Raw genomic sequence first — 21,810 nt, 5'->3', positions numbered from 1 at the left:
TGTTTCTATTACTCCTCTATGCTGATTCCAAGAGCAACAGTGTTCTCTACTCTGTGCCTTCAATTACCATTCCTATACTAATAATCACCAAATGTATATTTCCAGCTCACTTTCTCCTGAGCACTTGGACATACTTTAGATAACTAAACTGAATTTGTCTTCTCCCTGCAAATGACTCTTTACCCATCTCAGAGGGTTGTATTTTCGTCTGGCCATTAGTCCAAGTCAGAAACCCAGAAAGCCATTCATATCCCAGACTGCTCATTCTCCATCATAACCCGCATTCAGCAACTCACCAAGTTTTCTCAGGCCGCTATTATGTCCCTCAGGGATTATTACAACAGTTTTCTAACCAGGTTTCTTTCCCCCATTTGGCCACCTTCCAATCTACTCTCCACTGTTCATATAAGTAGCAACCCTTCTTAAACTCTCTAATGACTTTTTTAATCCAAACTCCTTAACTAACCAGAAAAAAAGTCTTTTTTATTTACTTTCCTGATCACTTATAACCTCATTTCTTACAACTCTTCACACTTCACTCTGTAATCCAGCCAGTTTGAACTTCATTCAGTTATTCAAAAGCACTCCTCGGGCCAGGGTCAGTGGCTCACGCTTGTAATCTCAGCACTTTGGGAGGCCAAGATGGGTGGATCACTTGAGGACAGGAGTTCGAAATCAGACTGACTGACATGACGAAACCCTGTATCTACTAAAAATACAAAAATTAGCCAGGCATGGTGATACACACCTGTAATCCCAGCTACTTGCGAGGCTGAGGCATGAGAATCGCTTGAACACAAGAGGCAGAGGTTGCAGTGAGCCAAGATCACATGACTGCACTCCAGCCTGGGGAAATGGGTGTGTGAGACTCCCTCTCAAAAAAAAAAAAAAAAGTGTTCCTCTTGCCCTCCTGTTTTTTCATTTTCTCTCTCTCTCCCACCCACATATAGAATGAGACACAATACACATGTAGATAGAGATATTCACCGTACATACATACATATACATACTATATAAAATGCTTATAAGTATAATGTCTGCTAAGAGGGGATTTGGAGCCAGACTTCTAAAGTTCAAACCCCACCTTTGTCATCTTCTATACTGTAGATAAGCTATTTAGCTTTTTTGCCTCTGTTTTCTCATTTGTAAAATGAGATGCCAGTAACTTCCTCCTTAGGTTATTCTAAGGAAAACAGATCCATGTAAAGCTCTTGAAACAGTGCTTAGTATATAAAGGGTTCTTATATGTGAGATATTTTTAACTCTCATTTAAATTATTCCTAGCTAACAAGGTAGACTTAGAAATCTCAGGTATCTAGTCCTCATATCAATAGAGGAAGCAAAGTCTTAGATAATGTAGCATTCATTAAAATTGGCTTTAGAATTTGTTTTTGTTTTTCATTTGATACGCACTTAGGATTTCTCTTCAAAATATAAAGTGAAGTGTATTCAAGACCAAACACAGAAGAAGCCATGAAGTTTCTCCACCTGGATCATAATCCATTCCCTTCTGCAACTCATCCCACACTGAGAATACACACAACAGTCTTTCTGCCATCTCTCAGGCTGAACTAGCCAGAGGGGAACCTTCCCAAGCCACAAATGCCTTCCTTGTTGTATAAAAAATACAAGTAGACAGAAAATGTGCACAAGATCAAAGTTAAGTAGCTTACTCAACAAGAAATTGGGTTTGCCCTGGATAAACCACAATGCTAGAAACCAAAACAGGGATTATAAGAGAGAATGGCCGATTCTATTTTATGTTTATTTATTCTATGTTTATTTATGTTTGTTTATTCTATTTTATGTTTATTTACTAATATTTATGTTCCAATAAGTCAAAAATCACTTTCCACCTCAAAGAGAGCTGAATACCCAGTGGACCCAAGATGAATTTATTTGAACCATGGAGGACATTCACCACCTCTGCGTCCACACCTGGGTTTAGCATTTGCATGACTGACTCACTGCCTATTGCTTCCACTTCACTTCCCTCAGACTGACTCCTCAAAACATCTCTGTTCCTCACTCTTTAACAGGCTATAATTTCCCTCTACTCTGATGCACACCTTCACATTCAGTAATGGGGAAGGCATTTCAGATGTCAATCTAAAGACCAAGCTCTGCTGAAGAAAATGAATGTCAGGATCACGTTGTTATTAAATTATCCCTCTTCTTCAGAAATGCAGACTTCCTGCCTGTCTACCTTGCAACGAAGTCAGAAACACTCTTTCTTATTATCTTCTCTGCTCTGTAGCTTTCTAAATTTGACCCTTTTAAAAATATACATGCAAGTCTCCACATTATAATTATGAAAGAATTAGGAACACATTCTCTAAGGAATAGAGTGAGAAAAAATTATCTGTATATGCCTATTTTACATTCTCCTTTCTGGCCAAAGGTTAAATTGTAATACATGTTATTTGCCATGTTGAATAGAGTTGGAAAAGAAATTAAACGAAATACATGGGGCGAGTAAAATGTAATGGAAAAATAAAAGGCTGTGAAATCTGACAGACCAGATCTAAGCTCTACAATTTTTTAATTTGGTGACTTTGACTATGTTAGTTGAAGTCCTCTTGAGCCTCAGTTTCTACATATATAAAATAGTAAAATATTGCTTACTTTCCAAAGCTTCTGTGAGAATTAAACCTATGCTAATCACCTAAAATAATGCAGATGCCACAGTAGGTATTCAAAAACTGGTAGCTACAATTATTTTTCAGATCTGTTTTACTTTTCATTTATATTACTCAACAACTCTTAAATGCAACTAACTTTTTCTATGGTAAATTGGAAGATGGTATGTTTGCTATTTATAATCAAAGCTGCTTTCTGGAGAAGGTTAATTTGGGTAAGCAAAAGGCCCTTTTGTCTGAACATTTCAGTAGTTTGGGTTTACAAATTTAGAAGTAATCAATATTAAAACCTGAATTAGACATTTTTGGAGTTTGGAGACAAAGGAAGAAAAAGGAATGAGAGAGGAGATCTTGAAAGACAAGAGCAAGAAAGAAGCTAACACCCAATGAGACCAGAAATTTCATTGTGCTAAGGCTCTGGAAGATTGTTTTAAGATAGAAGATGCCAACTGCTATTGCTTCAACATATTTGCATTACTGCAACAGAAAATCTCTCCTCTATCTTCCTTCCAAATCTTCTGTAAAGTTTCCTAAAGCCATAACTGTTTTGCATGAGTACGTTTTGCTTTGATCAAAACCTACTCATGGGTGAGTTTAGGTGTGTATGACAGAAATAGCTTTTGAGAAACAGAAGCCCGGAGCCAGAGGAGATCTGTGATCATAAGCAAAATTAAAATGTTAGGCAATATCACTGTTGGCAAGAATGTGAAGTGGAGGCCACTCATCCCCACTGCTGGCGAATGAAATGATCCAGCCATTTTGCATATTTTACCTAGTAAAATTTAATACATACGTATCCTATGAGGTAACAATTTGAGTTGCAGGTGTATGCCCTGGAGAAGCTCTAGTTCATTTGTATGGGACTCAGGCACAAGAATGTTCAAGACATTTTCACAGGAAAAAATTGGAAACAGCAATAAAAATGCCACCTGCAATAGCACGAGTAAATCTCAAAACCATAACTTTTAGTGAAAAAAGTTACAGAAGAATAGATATGATTCTGTTAATACAAGTGGAAAAAATAGGCAAAACTAAATCACAAATTTGTATTTAGGGACCAAGACATATAAAGAATAAACATTTATAGAAAAAACAAGGATAATTAATACAAAATATAAGACAGTGGTTGCCTGAGGAGTGAGAGGGATGTGATCAGAGAGGGGCGTAAAGGTGCCTTTAAGTCACTTAAGGCAGATGGTGGGCATATAAGGGCAGTTTTCTTCAAATTACACATATATGTTATCCACACTCATTTGTATATATGAAATAGTTCACAATTTTAAAATAAAAGCATTTTAAGTGAGCTGACACTGTAGCAGTGTCAGGAGACTATCATTACCAGTCATGGATGGGGCCTTAAGTTTTAATGCCTGCGCTGGCACAGACAATAAGGTCTTGGGCCCATATAGAACATGAAGTTGAAAATGAGGTATAAGGATATGTCAGTTTGAATGACACATGTTAAAAGTATCGTTGCCCTGTACCCCAAAGCAAAAACACTGTGTATACTTTTTAAGTCAACATAAAACATTTATAAAAATTGACCACACATTAGACTATAAGTAAATTCTCAACATATACCTAAAAGTCAATATCATATAAATAATGCTCTCTGACAATTCCAGATTAGAAATCAATAACGTCGTAAGTACCTGGAATGTATAGGAGAGGATATTTCCACTCAGCCTGTAGAAATCTTTTCCATCCCCACTAAACACCTTTCTACATTGACCACCAAAACTTTTGGTATTGATGACTCTGTTCCTAAACTGGCCAGTGAGTTCATTGTAACTGTTAAAAGGAGGAGGAGGAGAAGGAGGAGATAAAAAGCCATTAAAAACCAGAAATACCACTTGGTGGAAAAAAAAAATTTATTAGAGAACTCTAGAAATTCTTAAAATGCATTACAGTTAAATATTTCTTTGAGAGAGCTCAAAAGAAGAGCACAGCATCCTAATGCATACTAAGCATTATCCAGCTTCCCCAGATTGGTATAATCACTAAAACTAATAGCTCGGAAAGTCCAACATTCTTTCCATCTAAGAACATATTGGGGAAACACATGGCTCTTTTGTATCTATGGCAACAGCTGGTTTTGAATTGAATCTGCAGATAAAACCAATACAATTAAGGTTACTCTTAAGAAGGGAGAGTTCTCTGTAATAAATTTTAAGTAATTGCCTCTTAGCATACTGAATGGTATACTCTTTCAAATAATTTTACCCTATTTCTCTGTTAATAAATTTTAAAATATTTCAGAAAAATTACTTCTTTCACTCTAAAATAAGCTATTTTTAGGTCTCAAAACCTTAACAAGTTATATGACCCTTAAAACTTCTTCGGAATTCTCTTTGATAAGGTAAACACAGTATTTTCCAATCTTCAGTTGGAAACAAAGTTTCTTGACTAGTTTAGACAATTGCTGTTCAGCCTGGGTATTACAACACACTTGCTTCTGTCTCTCTTCTCATCCTGTTCTCATTCTATTGTCTCTTCATTCTCTTGAATAGTCCCACATTATTGAATCAGTCTTTTCTCTCTCTCTCTCTCTCTCTCTCTCTCTCTCCCTTCCAATCCCCGTGAAGTGACCAACTGTCCAGGTTTCCCTGGGCCTGAGGGGTGTCTCGGAATTAGAATTTCAGTGCTAAAACCAGGACCATCCCAGGACAAGGGGTCACTCTACATCTCACCACATGTATCTATAGGTACACATGTGTGAACAAAAATACTGTCTCAGGATGTGGCAAAGAGCTCTGAGACAATGAAGAATCTTGCCTATTAGAAGACTTGTTCTTAGACTTACCAAACCATAAAATAAAACAAAATTTAAAACTGTAATTCGTTGACGTACTCAGGAGACTGCCCAGCCCCTTACCCATTTCCAGTAAGTTCTATGTTAGGAGGAGGTTTATCGATATCACAGGAAGGTCTCCTTTCTGAGTCCTCACATCTGTCTTCATCAGCACTGTCTTCATCACAGTCAGAATCCCCATTGCAGACCAACGATTTGCTGATGCACTGACCTGAACACAAGAAAAATCCATGCGCAAATGTAAAAGAGGGAAGATGAGAAACACTACCCAGGACCAAAAAGGGTTTTCCTGCCACCTGCAACACTGCACTGATACGCCAATGTAAATGGGAGATAAATCCTCAGACTGTCCAGGAAAGGACTAGTGATTATTTTGTCTCCATTTTGTGGCACACGGAAATGGTTCTTAACTCAATTAGACACAAAATTGAAAATAGGATCTGAATTCAGAATTTCAGGATCTCACACATAATCATCAAGCAGCTTGTCTAAAGTATATAATTCCAACTACTGGGAAGATAGACTGACTTCCTGACCTTCAACTTTCAGTTTGTTTCTGTCATTCTAAGATGATGAAGTTGAGTTTTTCTTGGTAATTTAAATTTATAAGCTTTAAGAGCAGGACAATTTTATCAAAGGTTAAAATTCAATATTTCTTTAGCACAATAGGGCCTGGGATACAAATATGAATAAAAATGGCCTTTGCCAGACTTTTCATATACTTTACAATCTAATAGGAAATACTACAAAGACATAGATCATAATCGTTATGATAGCAATAAATCTAGAGTACCAAGGAAGCACTGGAGAGTACCAGATGATCCAGTTCCGGTCTACCTCCCCAGCATCATCTCCAGCCGTTCTCCTACTAGCTTCTTATACGCTAGTCATACCGGACTACCTGTATGAATAAAAAGCTAAGCTTTCTGTCATCTCCAGTGATCTTGCACTTAGTTAGTTCTCTCTGCCTAGAAGGGTTTTCTCTACCTATCTCTTACTTGTCCTTCAAGAATCAAATTAAACATTATCTCCTCTTGAAAGCCATCCCTGCCTCACAGGCCCTGATACATGTTCTTCCTCTATGTCCTCATAGGATGTTTGGTGCACAGCTGTCCTTATAGGACATGTGCCCTGCTGTACTGCCACTCAATCCAATGCAGCAAACATTTGTTGAGAACGTATTATGTACCAGGGACTCCAGAAGCCAACATGAAAGAAATATAATTCATGTCTTCAAGGAGTTCACAGTCCACCATGAGACACATTCAGGCCAACAAATAATCCAAATGACAGATGGTACAATACGCATAAGGAGCATATGGAAGTGATTGGTTAATTACTTCTATCAGTTGGGGATTTAGGGCAGGCTTCCTGAAGGATTTGTTATCTAATTTGGATTTTGAAAGTAAAATAAGCGTTCAACAGGTATCATTGAGGAGCACTTCTAACACAGGGATTATTTATGTATTATTCTGCCCATAAAACTTTAACATTTGTGAGGGAAGAGGCATGTGTTTCACTTGTATATACAACCCTCACTACTATTTGAAACAAGAATCATAAATGTTTACTAATGTTGTTACATTAATCTGACTGCATAAATACAACATAGAGTATTGGTCAAATAATATTCAATGCCAAAACTATGTTTCAATTACCCCATGCATAAGAGAGAACTGTATTGCTCCTTAATCCGTTCATTAGGGTAGCTTTTCTTGTAGATATAATAATTTAGGCAGTAACATTGTTTTTGTCTAATCTCAATGTATGTACAAGACTCACTCTGCATCTTTACTCAAAATACACTGTCAAGAACTATTTGGGTCTCCCAGTAGCCAGAGCTCCAGTCAAAGAGACAAAGAGCATTCCTGTGTTTATTGCCAGATGCTTCCCCTTGCATTTGAAAAAATGATAGCTGAGTGTGTGATTAACATACCAACAAAAATCCTGATGATATTTGGGGGAATTAATTTTAGGCCAATATAAATTCAGTAAAATTTAACAAATATATAATGAGCAAGTTCACCAAATAACATTTGAATTTACAATCTGCATGCTGAGCCTATGGAAAACAAATTACCTGAAAAACACCTGAAACGCTCTCCACATCCCTCTTCTGTTGGACATCCTCTTGCAGGTTCACAGGACTGTGTTTCAAAAGCATTTCCAACACAAGGTTGGCCCCCATACTGCCCATACACAGCAACTGACCGCCTGCGCGTCTAAACACAAAGCAGGCAGTGGTTTGTTTGTTTGTTTGTTTTCAAAGATATCTCTAGTTTCCTTTATCTGAGTAATAAAATCTGAGAGAAAGTAATACAATTAGACAAACAATGTCTGGAAATTTGTTCTGGTGTTCTACAGAAATAAAACCTCAAAAATCAATAAATCCACAGATGTACTTGTCCTTGAGTTCAGCAATATTTTGGCTATTATTTATAGAGAGCTCCCAGGCATATATTGACTTTCAGGATTAAATGCAAAAAAAAAAAAAAACAAAAACAAAAAACAAAAACATGTTAGTGAATCTTTAAGAAAGTAACCCGATTGCAGTGAGCTGAGATCACACCACTGCACTCAAGCCTGGGCGACAAAAGTGAGATGCTGTCTCAAAAAAAAAAGAAAAAGAAAAGAAAAAAGAAAGTAACCTGAGTAAAGCTTAGAGGGTAGACACATAAGCAAATAGATTAGAGCATAGAATGATTAATATATTTACCAAATCTGTGTTCCAAGAGTTCATTAGAGAAAGTGAAATGACTTTTTCTTGAGAGAGGATAAGGGTACTGGGAAAGAGTTAAGACGGAGCAGAGTTAGGGAAACCTTCACAAGAGTAATGGCAATTCCTTTCAGCTAAACTGTAAGCCTTCTTCAGGAAGAAAGGCAAGCAAAACAATTCAGAGAGAAGTACATGAATATGGAAGTCAAATTTACAAAACAGAAACCTAAGTAATCCAAAGATGAAGCTACGTCTACAAAGGAATATGTAAAATACAAACCTCTTGAGGGAAAAGAATATAGGAAAACTGAAGAAATTATCAAACTAAATGAGAAACTTAGAACTAATGCATACTAAGGTTTATTTAATCCTCATTCACTACGAAGACATGTATCTAATGTTTAAACAAAAAGAAAGAGCTACCCCTGGCAATCAGTGAGCATCTTCCAGGCCTCTTCCTGTACTCACCTCTTCTCCATTAAAAAAAAAAAAACAAAACAAAACAAAAATGGAACCAAAACTGAGCGTCCTGAGGATTTAAACCTTGAGTGAAGATCAACAGGGAAGAGTTGCTGTGCCTATCAATGTCGAACTTATTCATCCATCCTAAATTGGGTTAAAAGTGGGAATTCCTTATCTTGAGGGGTCACAGTGGCGTAATTTGAACTCTGAGCAGGTACACACCAGCCCTAGCATGGCTCTAGTGCCTTTCATTTGTTTAAGCAAAGGAGCCACAGAGGAATATGAGTGGGAACAGAACTCGGTAAGGTTTCTTGATACCGTTTTTAGTCTCTTTGTAAGTGATGAAGATGCCGCTCATGTGTGGCTTAACAGTGTCCTTTGTGAAGTTCCAGAGCACAGATGGCATTGTTTGCATAAGAAAGTGTTTTTCTTCTCCATATTACCAGGGAGCCCTTGATGGCAGCCACTCTCCACAGTCTCATTCTCACCTGTCAAAGTCTGACCCTACAAGCCCTTTCTCATTTTCGCTTGTCTCTCTCTGAATGAAAAGTTTGTTTTTATAATCTAGGATGTATCCATCGCACCTTCACTCAAAGAAAAAAATTGCTTGTATAAAAAACACCCTCTATCTCTCTGCTTCTGTTTAGTGTTCTTTCTTCTTTTTAAATGATACAAATATTTAACGTGTTTGATGTTTCTTTGACCTTTGCTTGTTATTCATGTACCTGTTTGCCTGTAATCAGAGCTGTTATTTATTATAGTTGCTAGAAGCCAAATGCTTTATTCAGGCAATTTGTTTTGAAAATACCACCATGTAGGTACTAAATAAATACCTGATAATAATGATGATGCTTCAAAATAATCATTATCTTCTGTGGTATGATTCTGTAATTTTATTAATTAGAAGTGATTTTAAAATATATATTTTTACCCAAACTGGACTATTTCTAGAATATTTAACTCTTCAAGTGTTCAGAAAGTTTAAGATGAACATTTTATTTCTAGGACTATTCTCAGAAAAATGTGAGAAAAGAGGACAGATATCTACATTCAAAATGTTTATTAAAGTTTTCTTTATAACAAAAATGGAAACAATTTAAATATCAAACAATAAAAAAAATAAATAAATCAAACAATAAAAAAGTGGAAAAATAAGAAGGCTATATTCATATCATGGAATGTAATACTGCTGTTATAAATTATTTTGCTGATAGTATAATGTTAAATTAAAATAGCAGAACACAAAGCTATGATAAAATAATCTCATTTTTTTTAATTATAAGCATACACAGAGAAAAAGTACACAGAGCTGAGGGAATAAATACCAAATGCTGTTATATAATTTGTTTCTTCTAAATGGTAGAATTGGCCGGGTGCAGTGGCTCAGGCCTATAATCCCAGCATTTTGGGAGGCTGAGGCGGGCTGATCACAAGGTCAGGATATGGAGACCATCCTGGCCAAGATGGTGAAACCCTGACTCTACTAAAAATACAAAAAATTAGCCGGGTGTAGTGGCACGCGCCTGTAGTCCCAGCTACTTGGGAGACTGAGGCAGGATAATCACTTGAACCTGGGAGGCGGGGGTTGCAGTGAGCCAACATCGCGCCACTGCCCTCCAGCCTGGGGACAGAGCGAGACTCCAACTCAAAAAAAAAAAAAAAGAAAGAAAGAAAGAAAAAGGCAGAATTATGAATAATGCTTTATTTCTTTATAATTTTCTGTATTTTCTCCAATGAACATTTTATAAGGAATACAAACATTTTTAGAAGCTTTTTATAATACTCAGATTAAGTTCAACATTGTACTTGTATTACTTAGCAATTAAGTTTTAAGATATTTTGCAAAATTTTTTTTCATGGTTGTTCGCTATTTGTGAAGTAAAATCAAGCAGCCATTTTGCTATTTGCTAGTGTGTGTTTGAGATGAGAAGAAAAGTTGAATTCAGTGAATATGAAACATTTTAAATTATCTAAAAATTTCGTTCTGTTATTCCTATTTCTCTCATAGTTAAAGAGTTAGTAAATTGCCTTGAACTTTTAGCCTATCTACATTTCTAGCTCCAAGATAAGATCTAGAAAAGTCCTTCAAGAAAAATGAATATACAAGTTACTTTATTACAATATTAATTATTAAACAAATCATACTTTTCTCCCCTCAAAATTACTAACATGGTTTTCAAAAAACATTGAAACTATTTAATGAACATTCAAAAGATAATACCATTTTGGCCATGCCTAAGTATTTCTGCACATAAATAATCAAATACAAAGTTTTGCGTGTTCCTACCTGAGTCTTGGTACAGCCATTGCATTCTGACCAAGGGGCATAGGAGTCCCACTGACAGTTGACTGGAGAGGAGGCACTGCCACAGTGTCAAATTGTCCATCATAAAGCAAGTAGAAAGATACACAAGGGAACACAAAGAATAGTGAAAACAGTCAAAAATAGTTAAATGTTGCCTCAAATATTTTTCCTAAGAGACACTAAAAGCATCCTAAAATATATAAAAATGGAGGGAGCCCCACTGACTTAGAGATTAACACTTACTAAACATCTATTATGCTGGCACAGTGGCTCAAACCTGTAATCCGAGCACTTTGGGAGGCTGAGGCAGGCAGATCCCCTGAGGTCAGGAGTTCAAGACCAGGCTGGCCTACATGGTGAAACCCCATCTCTACTAAAAATACAAAAAAATTAGCCAGGTAGGGTGGCGCGTGCCTGTAATACCAGCTACCCAAGAGGATGAGGCAAAAGAAATCACTGGAACCCAGGAGGCAGATGCTGCAGTGAGCAGAGATTGCACCACTGGACTCCAGCCTGGGTGACAGAGGGAGGCTCCGTCTCAAAAAAAAAAAAAAAAAATCTATTATATGCCAGATTCTAAAGACACTAGAGTTGTAGAAATAATAAAAGAGGTAGGTCATTGGCCGGGCATGGTAGCTCATGCCTGTAATCCTAGCACTTTGGGAGACCAAGGCATGCAGATCACTTGAGGTCAGGAATTTGAGACCAGTTGGGCTATGATGGTGAAACTCCGTCTCTACTAAAAACACAAAAATTAGCCGGGCATTGTGGTGCATGCCTGTAATCCCAGCTACTTGGGAAGTGAGACAGGAGAATTGCTTGAACCTGGGAGGCAGAGGTTGCAGTGAGCTGAGACTGCACCACTGCACTTCAGCCTGGGTGACAGAGCATGACTCTATCTCAGAAAAAAATAAAAAATAAAATTTAATTTAATTGTAAAAAAAGAGGTAGGTCATTGACTATTGATAGAAGGAAGGACAGAGACACAGATGTATAAACAAATAATCGTAGTACAATATATCTCATTTGATGGATTTCAGAACAGAAATGCATTCAATATAATGTGTTACGGGAATATAGATAAGGGAGAGTTTGAGTTGGGAGGGTAGGTGAAAACATATGTAAATATGTTTTATGACCTTTGAAGGGAGGAAGGTTTTATGGCCTTTGAAGAGATTCTGAATGATGAGTTGAAGAGTTATCCAGAAACACTTAACTGAGAGACAAGAAACTACAAAAAGTCCCCATGAGAAGTGGAAAACTAAAAATTGGCAGAGGCTGAATGGACAGGAATTTATTTAAATGTTCATTTAGGCCACTTCTCAAGCACACAACCAAGGAGGGCAATTTGAGCTTAAACAGCTCCACTAAAATAAAGTACATGTACAAATGGAGAGTTGACTCTCATACAATGCTCACATTCTGGCTGTGTCATATGGAAAAGACTACCCGAGTCAGCTTTAAGAGACTAAGGAAGCCTTGCCTAAAATGATGCTCTATGAAGGATAATAGAACTAGTATTCCTGATTTCTGGATTCCCAGCACATTCCTCAGCTGGGCGATATCTTGAGTCAAGATGATTCTTGCATGTCTTAAGAGGGTCAGGTTACTCTGAAAGTAATGACTCTCATTCTGTAGTGTGTGCCTCGGATGCTTTCACAGGGCCAATCTTGCCAACCTGTGGTTTTCATAGGGTACCAATGATCAAAATACCTGAATACTTTTGACAACCTTGAACAATCTGAACTTATTGTTATTTTTCTAGTCTCTGTCCTGGGGAAATGCAGAAGGCTTCCCCAAACATGGAGGCTTAGGAGAGGAAGTTTGCTTGACCTTCCTGCTATGCTCCCACATCACCCTGAGCAGGCCTCTGTCCGAGCCCTTAGCACATTCATATTGCCATGAACTGGTTCAAGATACGAATCACTCAGCATGCTCCCAGTGCCTTCTTGCTCCTTGCGGTATCCCCATTACCTAGCACAGCCCCTGACACATTTTCTGATCGTTCCATAAAGTGAACTGACCTGGCTCTGTCTTGTCAATCTGACACAGTGAGAGAATAACAAAGCCTTGGATAAACGATACTGGGTTTTCTCCAGGCCTCAAGAACTGACAAGACTATTTTCTTTTTTTTTTTTTTGAGACGGAGTCTCGCTCTGCCGCCCAGGCTGGAGTACAGTGGCCGGATCTCAGCTCACTGCAAGCTCCGCCTCCCGCGTTGACGCCATTCTCCTGCCTCAGCCTCCCGAGTAGCTGGGACTACAGGCGCCCGCCACCTCGCCCGGCTAGTTTTTTGTATTTTTAGTAGAGACGGGGTTTCACCGTGTTAGCTAGGATGGTCTCGATCTCCTGACCTCGTGATCCGCCCGTCTCGGCCTCCCAAAGTGCTGGGATTACAGGCTTGAGCCACCGCGCCCGGCCAAGACTATTTTCTTAAAAAACTCTCAACCTTTAAAATCCAGAGGATGTTTTGCAAGGGTTACATTTAAAGACCAAATATTGCTCTAAGATATATAAGTCCACTGTGATTATCTGCATTACAGATAAAACCACAGCACTGGTACAAAAAACTTATGCTTTTAGTCTTCCATTTTACAGGGAGAAAGATTAAGTAAAAGAAGAATAATTTTTAAAACACACTTTTGTTATCATTGTCTTTTATAAAAATATGGAAAGAGAAAATATGTTAGAGGGATACACAGATTCAAACTGCAATGTCAAAATTAGACTAAAGAATTTCTAAAACATTTTTTTAATGTAATGATTTTTACACACAACCCAAAAAGTCCTCACCTTGAAAAAATTTGGAACTCTCCTATAAATCCCACCAAAATGAATAAGCTTATCGCCTGGAGAAGAAAAACAATAAAGTATTACTTTAGCTTGCACTTCTTTTTATAACTACAAATTGACAATTTATAATTGTGTAAATTTATGAGGTACAAAGTGATATTATGATTTCTAAATACAATGTGAAATAATTTAATCAAGCCAGTTAACATCTCTATCACCTAAAATATTTAACATTTTTTGTGGTAAAGATATTTGAAATTTACTCTTGGCAATTTTGAAATGTATGATACACCAATATTAACTACATTCACCACACTGTACAATAGAATTCAAAATATATTTCTGCTAATTGAGATTGTGTACCCTTTGACCTTTATTGCCCTATTATCCCAGTCTCTGTAACCACCATTCTACTTTGCTTCTACGAGTTCCATTGTTTTACATCATATAAGTAAGAACACGTGCTATTGGTCTTTCTGTGCCTGGTTTATTTAACTTAACATAATGTTTTCCAATTCCATCTATGTTGTCATAAATGACAGAATTTCCTCCTTTTTAAGGCTAAATACTATTCCATTGTGTACACACACCACATTTTCTTTATCCATTCATCTGTTGAGGGACACTTAGGTTGATTCTATAACTCAGCTATTGTGAGTAGTGCTGCAATGAACATTTACTTTTGCAAAAGTAGAATTGCTAAATCATATGATAATTTTCTTAAGTTTTATGAGAAACCTCCATGCAGTTTTCCATAATAGTTGTACTAATTTACATTCCTACCAAGTGTATGAGTGTACAGGGATTCCCTTTTTTCCACATCTATACCAATGCTTGTTGCCTTTTGTCTTTTTGATAGTAGCCATTCTGACGGGTGTGAGATGATAACTCAATGTGATTTTAATTTGCATTTCTCTAATGATTAGCAATGCTGAGCACTTTTTAAACATATCTGTTGGTCATTTGCATGTCGTCCCTTCAGAAATTTTTACTCAGGTCTCTTGTCCATTTTTTATTTTTGCTTTACTTCCATCTCCCTTTCCTGGTACTTTGCTGATAATTTATTGGGTTTTTTGTCTTCCTGTTATTGAGTTGTTTGAGCTCCATATATATTTTTGATATTAGCCCCTTATTGACTGCATGACTTACAAATATTTTCTCCCAATTTGCAGGTTGTCTCTGAAAACTGGTGATTGTCTCCTTTGCTATGCAGAAGCTTTTAGTTTGTTATAATCCCATTTGTCTATTTTTGCATTTGTTGCCTGCACTTTTGGATTCAGATCCCAAAAAAACCCTACCTAGAACAATACAGTTTTTCCCTTAGATTTTTTTTCAAGCAATTTTTCAGTTTCTGGTCTTATGCTTAAGGTTTCATCCCATTTTGAGTAGATTTTTATATATGATGCTAGATAAGGGTCCAATTTAATTCTTCTGCATGTGGATATCCAGTTTTCCCAACACCATTTACTAAAGAGACTATCCTTTCCCCATTGTGTATTCTTGGCACCTTTGTAAAAAAATCAATTGACCATACATGTGGGGTGCATTTCTGGGTTCTCTATTCTGTTCCATTGGTTGATGGGTCTATGGTTTTGCCAGGATCATGATGTTTTAATTACTATAGCTTTGTAGTATAGTTTAAAATCAGGGAAAGTAATACCTCCAGCTTTGTTCTTTTTGCCCATGATTGCCTTAGCTATTTGGGGTTTTTTGCAGTTCCATAGAAACTTTAAGATATTTTTTCTATTTCTTTGAAAAATGATGTTAGAATTTTGTTAAAGATTGCACTAAAACTCTAGATCACTGTGGGTAGTATGGACATTTTAGCAATATTTTCTTGCAATCCATGAACAAGGGATATCTTTCCATTGGTTTATGTCTTCTTCAATTTCTCATCAGTGTTTTGTAATTTGCAATGTACAGGTCTTTAACTTCCTTGGTTAAATTTATTTCTAAATATTTTTTGTAGTTATTGAAAATGGGATTGTTTTGTTAATTTCTTTCTCATATAGTTTGTTGTTAGTTTATAGAAATGTACTTTTTAGTGTTTATTTTGTATTCTACAATTTTACTGTATTCATTTATTACTTCTAACAGTTTTCTGGTGGAGTATGTAGGGTTTGCTACATATTAGATTGTGACACCAGCAAACATAGACATTTTCACTTCTTCCTTTCTATTTTGATGCCTTTTATTTCTTTTTCTTGCCTAATTGCTCTGGCGAGAATTTCCAATTCTATGTTGAATAAAAGTGGCAAAAGTGGGCGTTTTTGTCTTGATCCAAAGCTTAACTGAAAGGCTTTCAATTTTTCACTGTTGGGTATAATGTTAGCTGTGGGCTTCTCATATATGGCCTTTATTGTGTCAAGGTACTTTTCTTCTGTACCTAACTTGGTGAGAGTCTTTATTGTGAAATGTTGTTGAATTCTGTCAAACGTTTTTCTGCATCTAATGAGATGATCATATAGTTTTTGTCATTCATTCTGTTAATCTCATACAACATATTTATTGATTTGTGTATGTTGAACCATCCTTGCATTGCAGGAATAAATCTCATTTGGTCATGGTAGATGATCCTTTTAATGTGTTGTTCAGTTTGCGACTATTTTGTTGAGATTTTTGTATCTATATTAACTATGTTTATCAAGAATGTTGGCATGTAGTTTTCTCTTTTTGTAACGTACTTCTTTGGCTTTGGTATCAGGATAACACTGGCCTCATAAAAAGAATGTGAAAGTATTCCTTCCTTTTCAATTTTTTGGAAGGGTTTGAGAAGGATTAGTATTAGCTCTACTTTGAATGTCTGGGTTATCTCTTGCACTCGGCCTTGCCATGTAACATGCCTGTTCCCACTTTGCCTTCTGCCATGAGTAAAAGCTCCCTGCAGGCTTCACCAGAAACTGAGTAAATGTTGATGTCATCCTTGTACAGCCTACAGAACCATGACCTAATTAACCTCTTTTCTTTATAAATTACCCAGCCTCAGATATTTCTCTATAGCAACACAAAGAACAGGCTAATCCAGAAAACTGGTACTGAGAATTGGGGCATTGCTATAAAGACACCTAACAGTGTGAAAGCAGCTTTGGAACTGGGTAATGAGCAGAGGTTTGAAGAGTCTGAAGGGCTCCAAAGAAGACAGAAAAATTAAAGAAAGCTTGAAACTTCTTACAGACTGGTTAAATAATTGTAACCAAAATGCTGATAGTGATAGAGACAGTGAAGTTTAGGCTGATGAAGTTTCAGATGGAAATGAGAAACTTATTGGGAATTAGAGCAAAAGTCACCTGGTTATGTCTTAGCAAAAACTTGGCTGTATTCTGTTTATGCCCTAAGGATCTGTAGAAGTTTGAACTTAAGAGTGATAACTTAGGGTATCTAGTAGAACAAGTTTCTAAGCAGCAAGTTTCAAGATGTGGTCTGGCTGCTTCTAACAGCCTTTGCCAGATTTAGGAGCAAATAAATGATTTAAAGTTGGAACTGATATAGGAAAGGTAAGCGCAGTATAAAAGTTTGAAAAATCTGCAGCTTGGCTATGCGGCAGAGAAAGAAAAAGCGTCATCAGGAGAGGAATTCAAGGGGGTCTTTGGAGCAACCACTTGCTAGAAAGATTTGCACGACTAAAAGGGAGCCAAGTGTTAATAGCCAAGACAATGGAGAAAAGACCTCAAAGGCATTTTAGAGATCTTTGAGGTTGCCCCTCGCATCACAGGTCAGGAGGTTTAGGAGGAAAGAATGACTTCATGGGCCAGGTTCAGGGTCTTGCTTCCCTGCACAGCCTTAAGACACTGCTCCCTGCATGCAGGCCACTCTCCAGCTCCAGCCTTAGCCCAGTGAACCCCAGATACAGCTTGGGTTGCTGCTTCAACAAGTACAAACTGTAAGCCTTGGCAGCTTCCATGTGGTGTTAAGCTCATAGGCACACATAGTGCAAGAGTGAAGGAGGCTTGGCAGCCTCCACCTACATTTCAGAGGTTGTATGAGAAAGCCTGGTTGCTCAGGCAGAAGTCTGCTTAGGGGTGGAACCCTCACAGAGAACCTCTACAAGGGCAGTAAAGAGGGGAAATGTGGGGTTGGAACCCCCACACACAGTCCCCACTGGAGTACTGCCTAGTGAATTAGTGGAAAGGGGGCCACTGTCCTCCAGACCCCAGAATGGCAGATCCACCAGTAGCTTACATATTGAGCTTGGAAAAGCTTCAGGCACTCAACTCCAACCCATGAGAGCAACTATGGTGGCTGAACCCTGCAAAGCCACAGAAGTAAAGCTGCCCAAGAGGTGAAGTGGAGCCCACCCCTCACAGCAGTGTGTCCTGGATGTGGAACCTGGAGTCAAAGGAGATTATTTGGAGCTTTAAGACTTAATGACTGCTCTGTTGTGTTTCAGACTTGCATGGGGCAGGTAGCTTCTTTCTATTGGCTGATTTCTCTTCTTTGGGAAAGGAGCATTTACTCAATGCCTGTACCCCAATTATATGTATCTTGGAAGTAAGTAACTTTTTTTGATTTTACAACCTTATAGGTAGAAGAAACTTACCTCTAGATTGAACCTTGTTCTTGAGACTTGTGACTTTTCAGTTAATGCTGAGATGAGTTAAGGCTTTGGGGGACTATTGGGCAGGTATCTATTTTAGTGTGAGAAGGACATGAGATTCAGGGGCCCAGGGGTGGAAAGATATACTTTAGATGTCCCTTTCAAATCTCATGTTGAAATGTAATCCCCATGTTGGAGGTGGGACCTGTTGGGAGGGGTGGATTTCTCATAAATGGTTTAGCACCATCCCTTTGGCGTCACCCTTGCAATAGTGAGTCTCGTTAAGATCTGATTATTTAAAAGTGTATGACATTTTCCCCCTCACTCATTCTTTATTTTTTTTTGGACAGTCTTGCTCTGTTGCCCAGGCTGGAGTGCAGTGGCACAATCTCTGCTCACTGCAACCTCCACCTCCTGGGTTCAAGTGATTCTCCTGCCTCAGCCTGCTGAGTAGCTGCAATTACAGGCACCTGCTACCAGGCCTGGCTAATTTTTGTATTTTTAGTAGAGATAGGGTTTTGCCATGTTGGACAGGTTTGTCTTGAACTCCTGACCTCATGTGATCTGCCCGCCTTGGTCTCCCAAAGTGTTGGGATTACAGGCATGAGCCACTGCACCTGGTCCCCTCACTCATTCTTGCTCTCACTATTGCCATGTGACATACCTGCTCTTGCTTCACCTTCTGCCATGAGTAAAATCTCCCTGAGTGCCTCACCAGAAGCTGAGCTGATGTTGTTGCCATGTTTATGCAGCCTGCAGAACCATGAGGCAAATAAACCTCTTTTATTTATAAATTACCCAGTCTCAGGTATTTCTTTATAGCAACACAAATAATGGCCTAATACAATTAGTGATATTGAGCATTTTTTCATATACCTGTTAGCCATTTGTATGTCTTCTTTTGAAAAATGTCTATTCAGGGCATTTGCCCATTGTTAATCAGATTAGTATTAATATATACTACTGAGTTACTTCCCTATATATTTTGATTCTTAATCCCTTGTCAGATGAATAGCTTACAAATATTTTCTCTATTTCCACAGGTTGTCTCTCTTTACTGTTTTGAGTGTTCTGCTTTGTAGAAGCTTTTTAGCTTGATATAATCCCATTTGTCCATTTTTGCTTTTGTTTTCTGTGTTTTTGAGATCTTACCCCAAAAAACATTGCCTGAACCATCGATCTATGATGTTTCCCTATGTTTTCTTCTAGTAGCTTCATAATTTCACATTTTACATTTAAGTCTAATTCATTTGAGTTATTTTTGTATATGGCAGAAGATAGGAATCTAGTTTTATTCTTATAAATACCCAGTTTTCCCAACAGCATTTCTTAAAGAGATTATCCTCTCCCCAGTGTTTCTTTTCTTTTTTCTTTTTTTTTTTTTTTTTGACAGAGTCTCACTCTGTTGCCCAGGCTGGAGTGCAGTAGTGCAATCTCGGCTCACTGCAACCTCTGCCTCCTGGGTTCAAGCGATTCTCCTGCCTCAGCCTCCTGCTGAAATTATTACAGGCATGTACCAACACGCCAAGCTAAATTTTTGTATTTTTAGTAGAGACGGGGTTTCACCATGTTAATCAGGCTGGTCTCAAACTCCTAACCTCGTGATCTGCCCACCTCAGCCTCCCAAAGTGCTGGGATTACAACTCTGAGCCACCATGCCTGGCCTGCTTTTTTTTTTTTTTTTGAGACAGAGTCTCACTCTGTCACCCAGGCTAGAGCACAGTGGCATGGCCGCAGCTCACTGCAACCTCCGCCTCCTGGGTTCAAGCAGTTCTCCTGCCTCAGCCTCCCAAGTAGCTGGACTACAGGCATGTGCCACCATACCTGGCTAATTTTTGTATTTTTAGTAGAGATGGGGTTTCACTATGTTGGCCAGACTGGTCTTGAACTCCTGACCTCATGATCTACCCACCTTGGCCTCCCAAAATGCTGGAATTATAGGCACAAGCCACCGCGCGTGGTCCCCAATGTATTTTTGTTTTTTTTTTGTTGTTGTTTTGTTTTTTTGTTTGTTTGTATGTTTTGAGACAAAGTCTTGCTCTGTTGCCCAGGCTGGAGTGCAATGGCATGTTTTCAGTTCTCTGCAACTTCTGCCTCTCAGGTTCAAGCCATTCTCCTGCCTCAGTATCCTGAGGAGCTGGGATTACAGGCATGCACTACCACACTCAGCTAATCTTTGTATTTTTTTAGTAGAGACGGGGTTTCACTACGGTGGTCAGGCTGGTCTCGAACTCGCAACCTTGTGATTCAGCCACCTTGGCCTTCCAAAGTGCTGGGATTACAAGCATAAGCCACCACACCTGGCCCCAATGTATGTTCTTACCACTTTTTTCAGAAATGAGTTGGCTGTAAGTACACAAATCTATTTCTTGGTTCTCTATCCTGATCCAGTCATCTATGTGTCTGTTTTTAGGACACTAGTATGCTATTTTTGTTAGCATACTACTTGTTTTTGTATAAACTATTATTTTTTTACAGACTACTTTTGTTGTAGCTTTGTAGTATAATTTAAAAGCAGGTAGTGTAGTACCTCTAGCATTGTTATTATTCAGGATTTGTTTAGCTACTTGGGGTCTTTTGCTGTTTTATAAATGTTTAGAATTTTTTCTATATATGTGAATAATTTCACTGATATCTTGATAGAGATTGCATTGAATCTGTAGATCACTAGGGGAGCATGGATATTTTAATGATATTAATTTTTCCAATCCAAGAGCATGGGATATCTTTCCTTTTTTATGTTCTCTTAAATTACTTTCGTCAGTGTTTTATAGTATTCTTTGTAGAATCTTTAACTTCTTTGATTAAATTTATTCCTTGGTATTTTATTTTGTAGCTTTTATAAATGGGATTTCTTTCTTGATTTTCTTTTCAGAATCATCTCTGTTAACCTGTAGGAATGCTACTAATTTTTGCATGTTGATTTTGTAGCCTGCAAATTTACTGAATTCATTTATCACTGCTAAGATGTATTTAGTGTAGTCTTTACTTATTTTTTTTTTTTTTTTTTTTTTTTTTTTGGAGACAGAGTCTTGCTCTGTCGCCCAGGCTGGAGTACAGTGGCGCGATCTGGGCTCGCTGCAAACTCAGCCTCCCAAGTTCAAGCAATTCTCCTGCCTCAGTCTCTCAAGTAGCTGAGATTATAGGTGTGCACCACCACACCCAGTGAATTTTTATATTTTTAGTAGAGATGAGGTTTTCCCATGTTGGACAGGCTGGTCTCAAACTCCTGACCTCAGGTGATCCACCCACCTTGGCCTCCCAAAATGCTGGGATTACAGGTGTGAGCCACCACGCCCAGCCTACAGTTTTTCCTAAATATAAGGTCATGTTGTTTAAAAGCAAAAACAACTTGACCTCTTCTCTTTAAATTTGAATACCATTTATTTTGTTCTCTTGCCCAATTGCTGTGGTTAGGACTTTCAGTATTATGCTGAATAAAAATGGTGACAGTGAGGAAAAATAAAAAATAAATGTTTGGTAGAATTCAGCCATGAAGCCATCAGGTCCTGGGCTTTTTTTTTTTTTTTTTAATGGAAGATCTTTGAT

General features: G+C 37.9%; 1 protein-coding gene across 1 annotated transcript in view; it reads right to left on the bottom strand.

The window, feature by feature from the left end:
- The window catches only part of C7 (complement C7), an 80,856-nt gene that overhangs the window by 47,448 nt on the left and 11,598 nt on the right, over window positions 1-21,810 (bottom strand). The window contains exons 2-6 of the mRNA XM_025387451.1: window positions 13,728-13,783; window positions 10,917-10,992; window positions 7,532-7,673; window positions 5,515-5,662; window positions 4,292-4,430 (exon numbers count right to left, since the gene is read on the bottom strand). Coding sequence (XP_025243236.1) covers window positions 4,292-4,430; window positions 5,515-5,662; window positions 7,532-7,673; window positions 10,917-10,992; window positions 13,728-13,783 — 561 coding nt within the window. The remainder of the gene's footprint in view (window positions 1-4,291; window positions 4,431-5,514; window positions 5,663-7,531; window positions 7,674-10,916; window positions 10,993-13,727; window positions 13,784-21,810) is intronic.

Source organism: Theropithecus gelada, chromosome 6 (genome assembly GCF_003255815.1).
Source record: "Theropithecus gelada isolate Dixy chromosome 6, Tgel_1.0, whole genome shotgun sequence".
NCBI lineage: Eukaryota > Metazoa > Chordata > Mammalia > Primates > Cercopithecidae > Theropithecus > Theropithecus gelada.
This window is presented reverse-complemented; position numbering and strand designations above follow the sequence as displayed.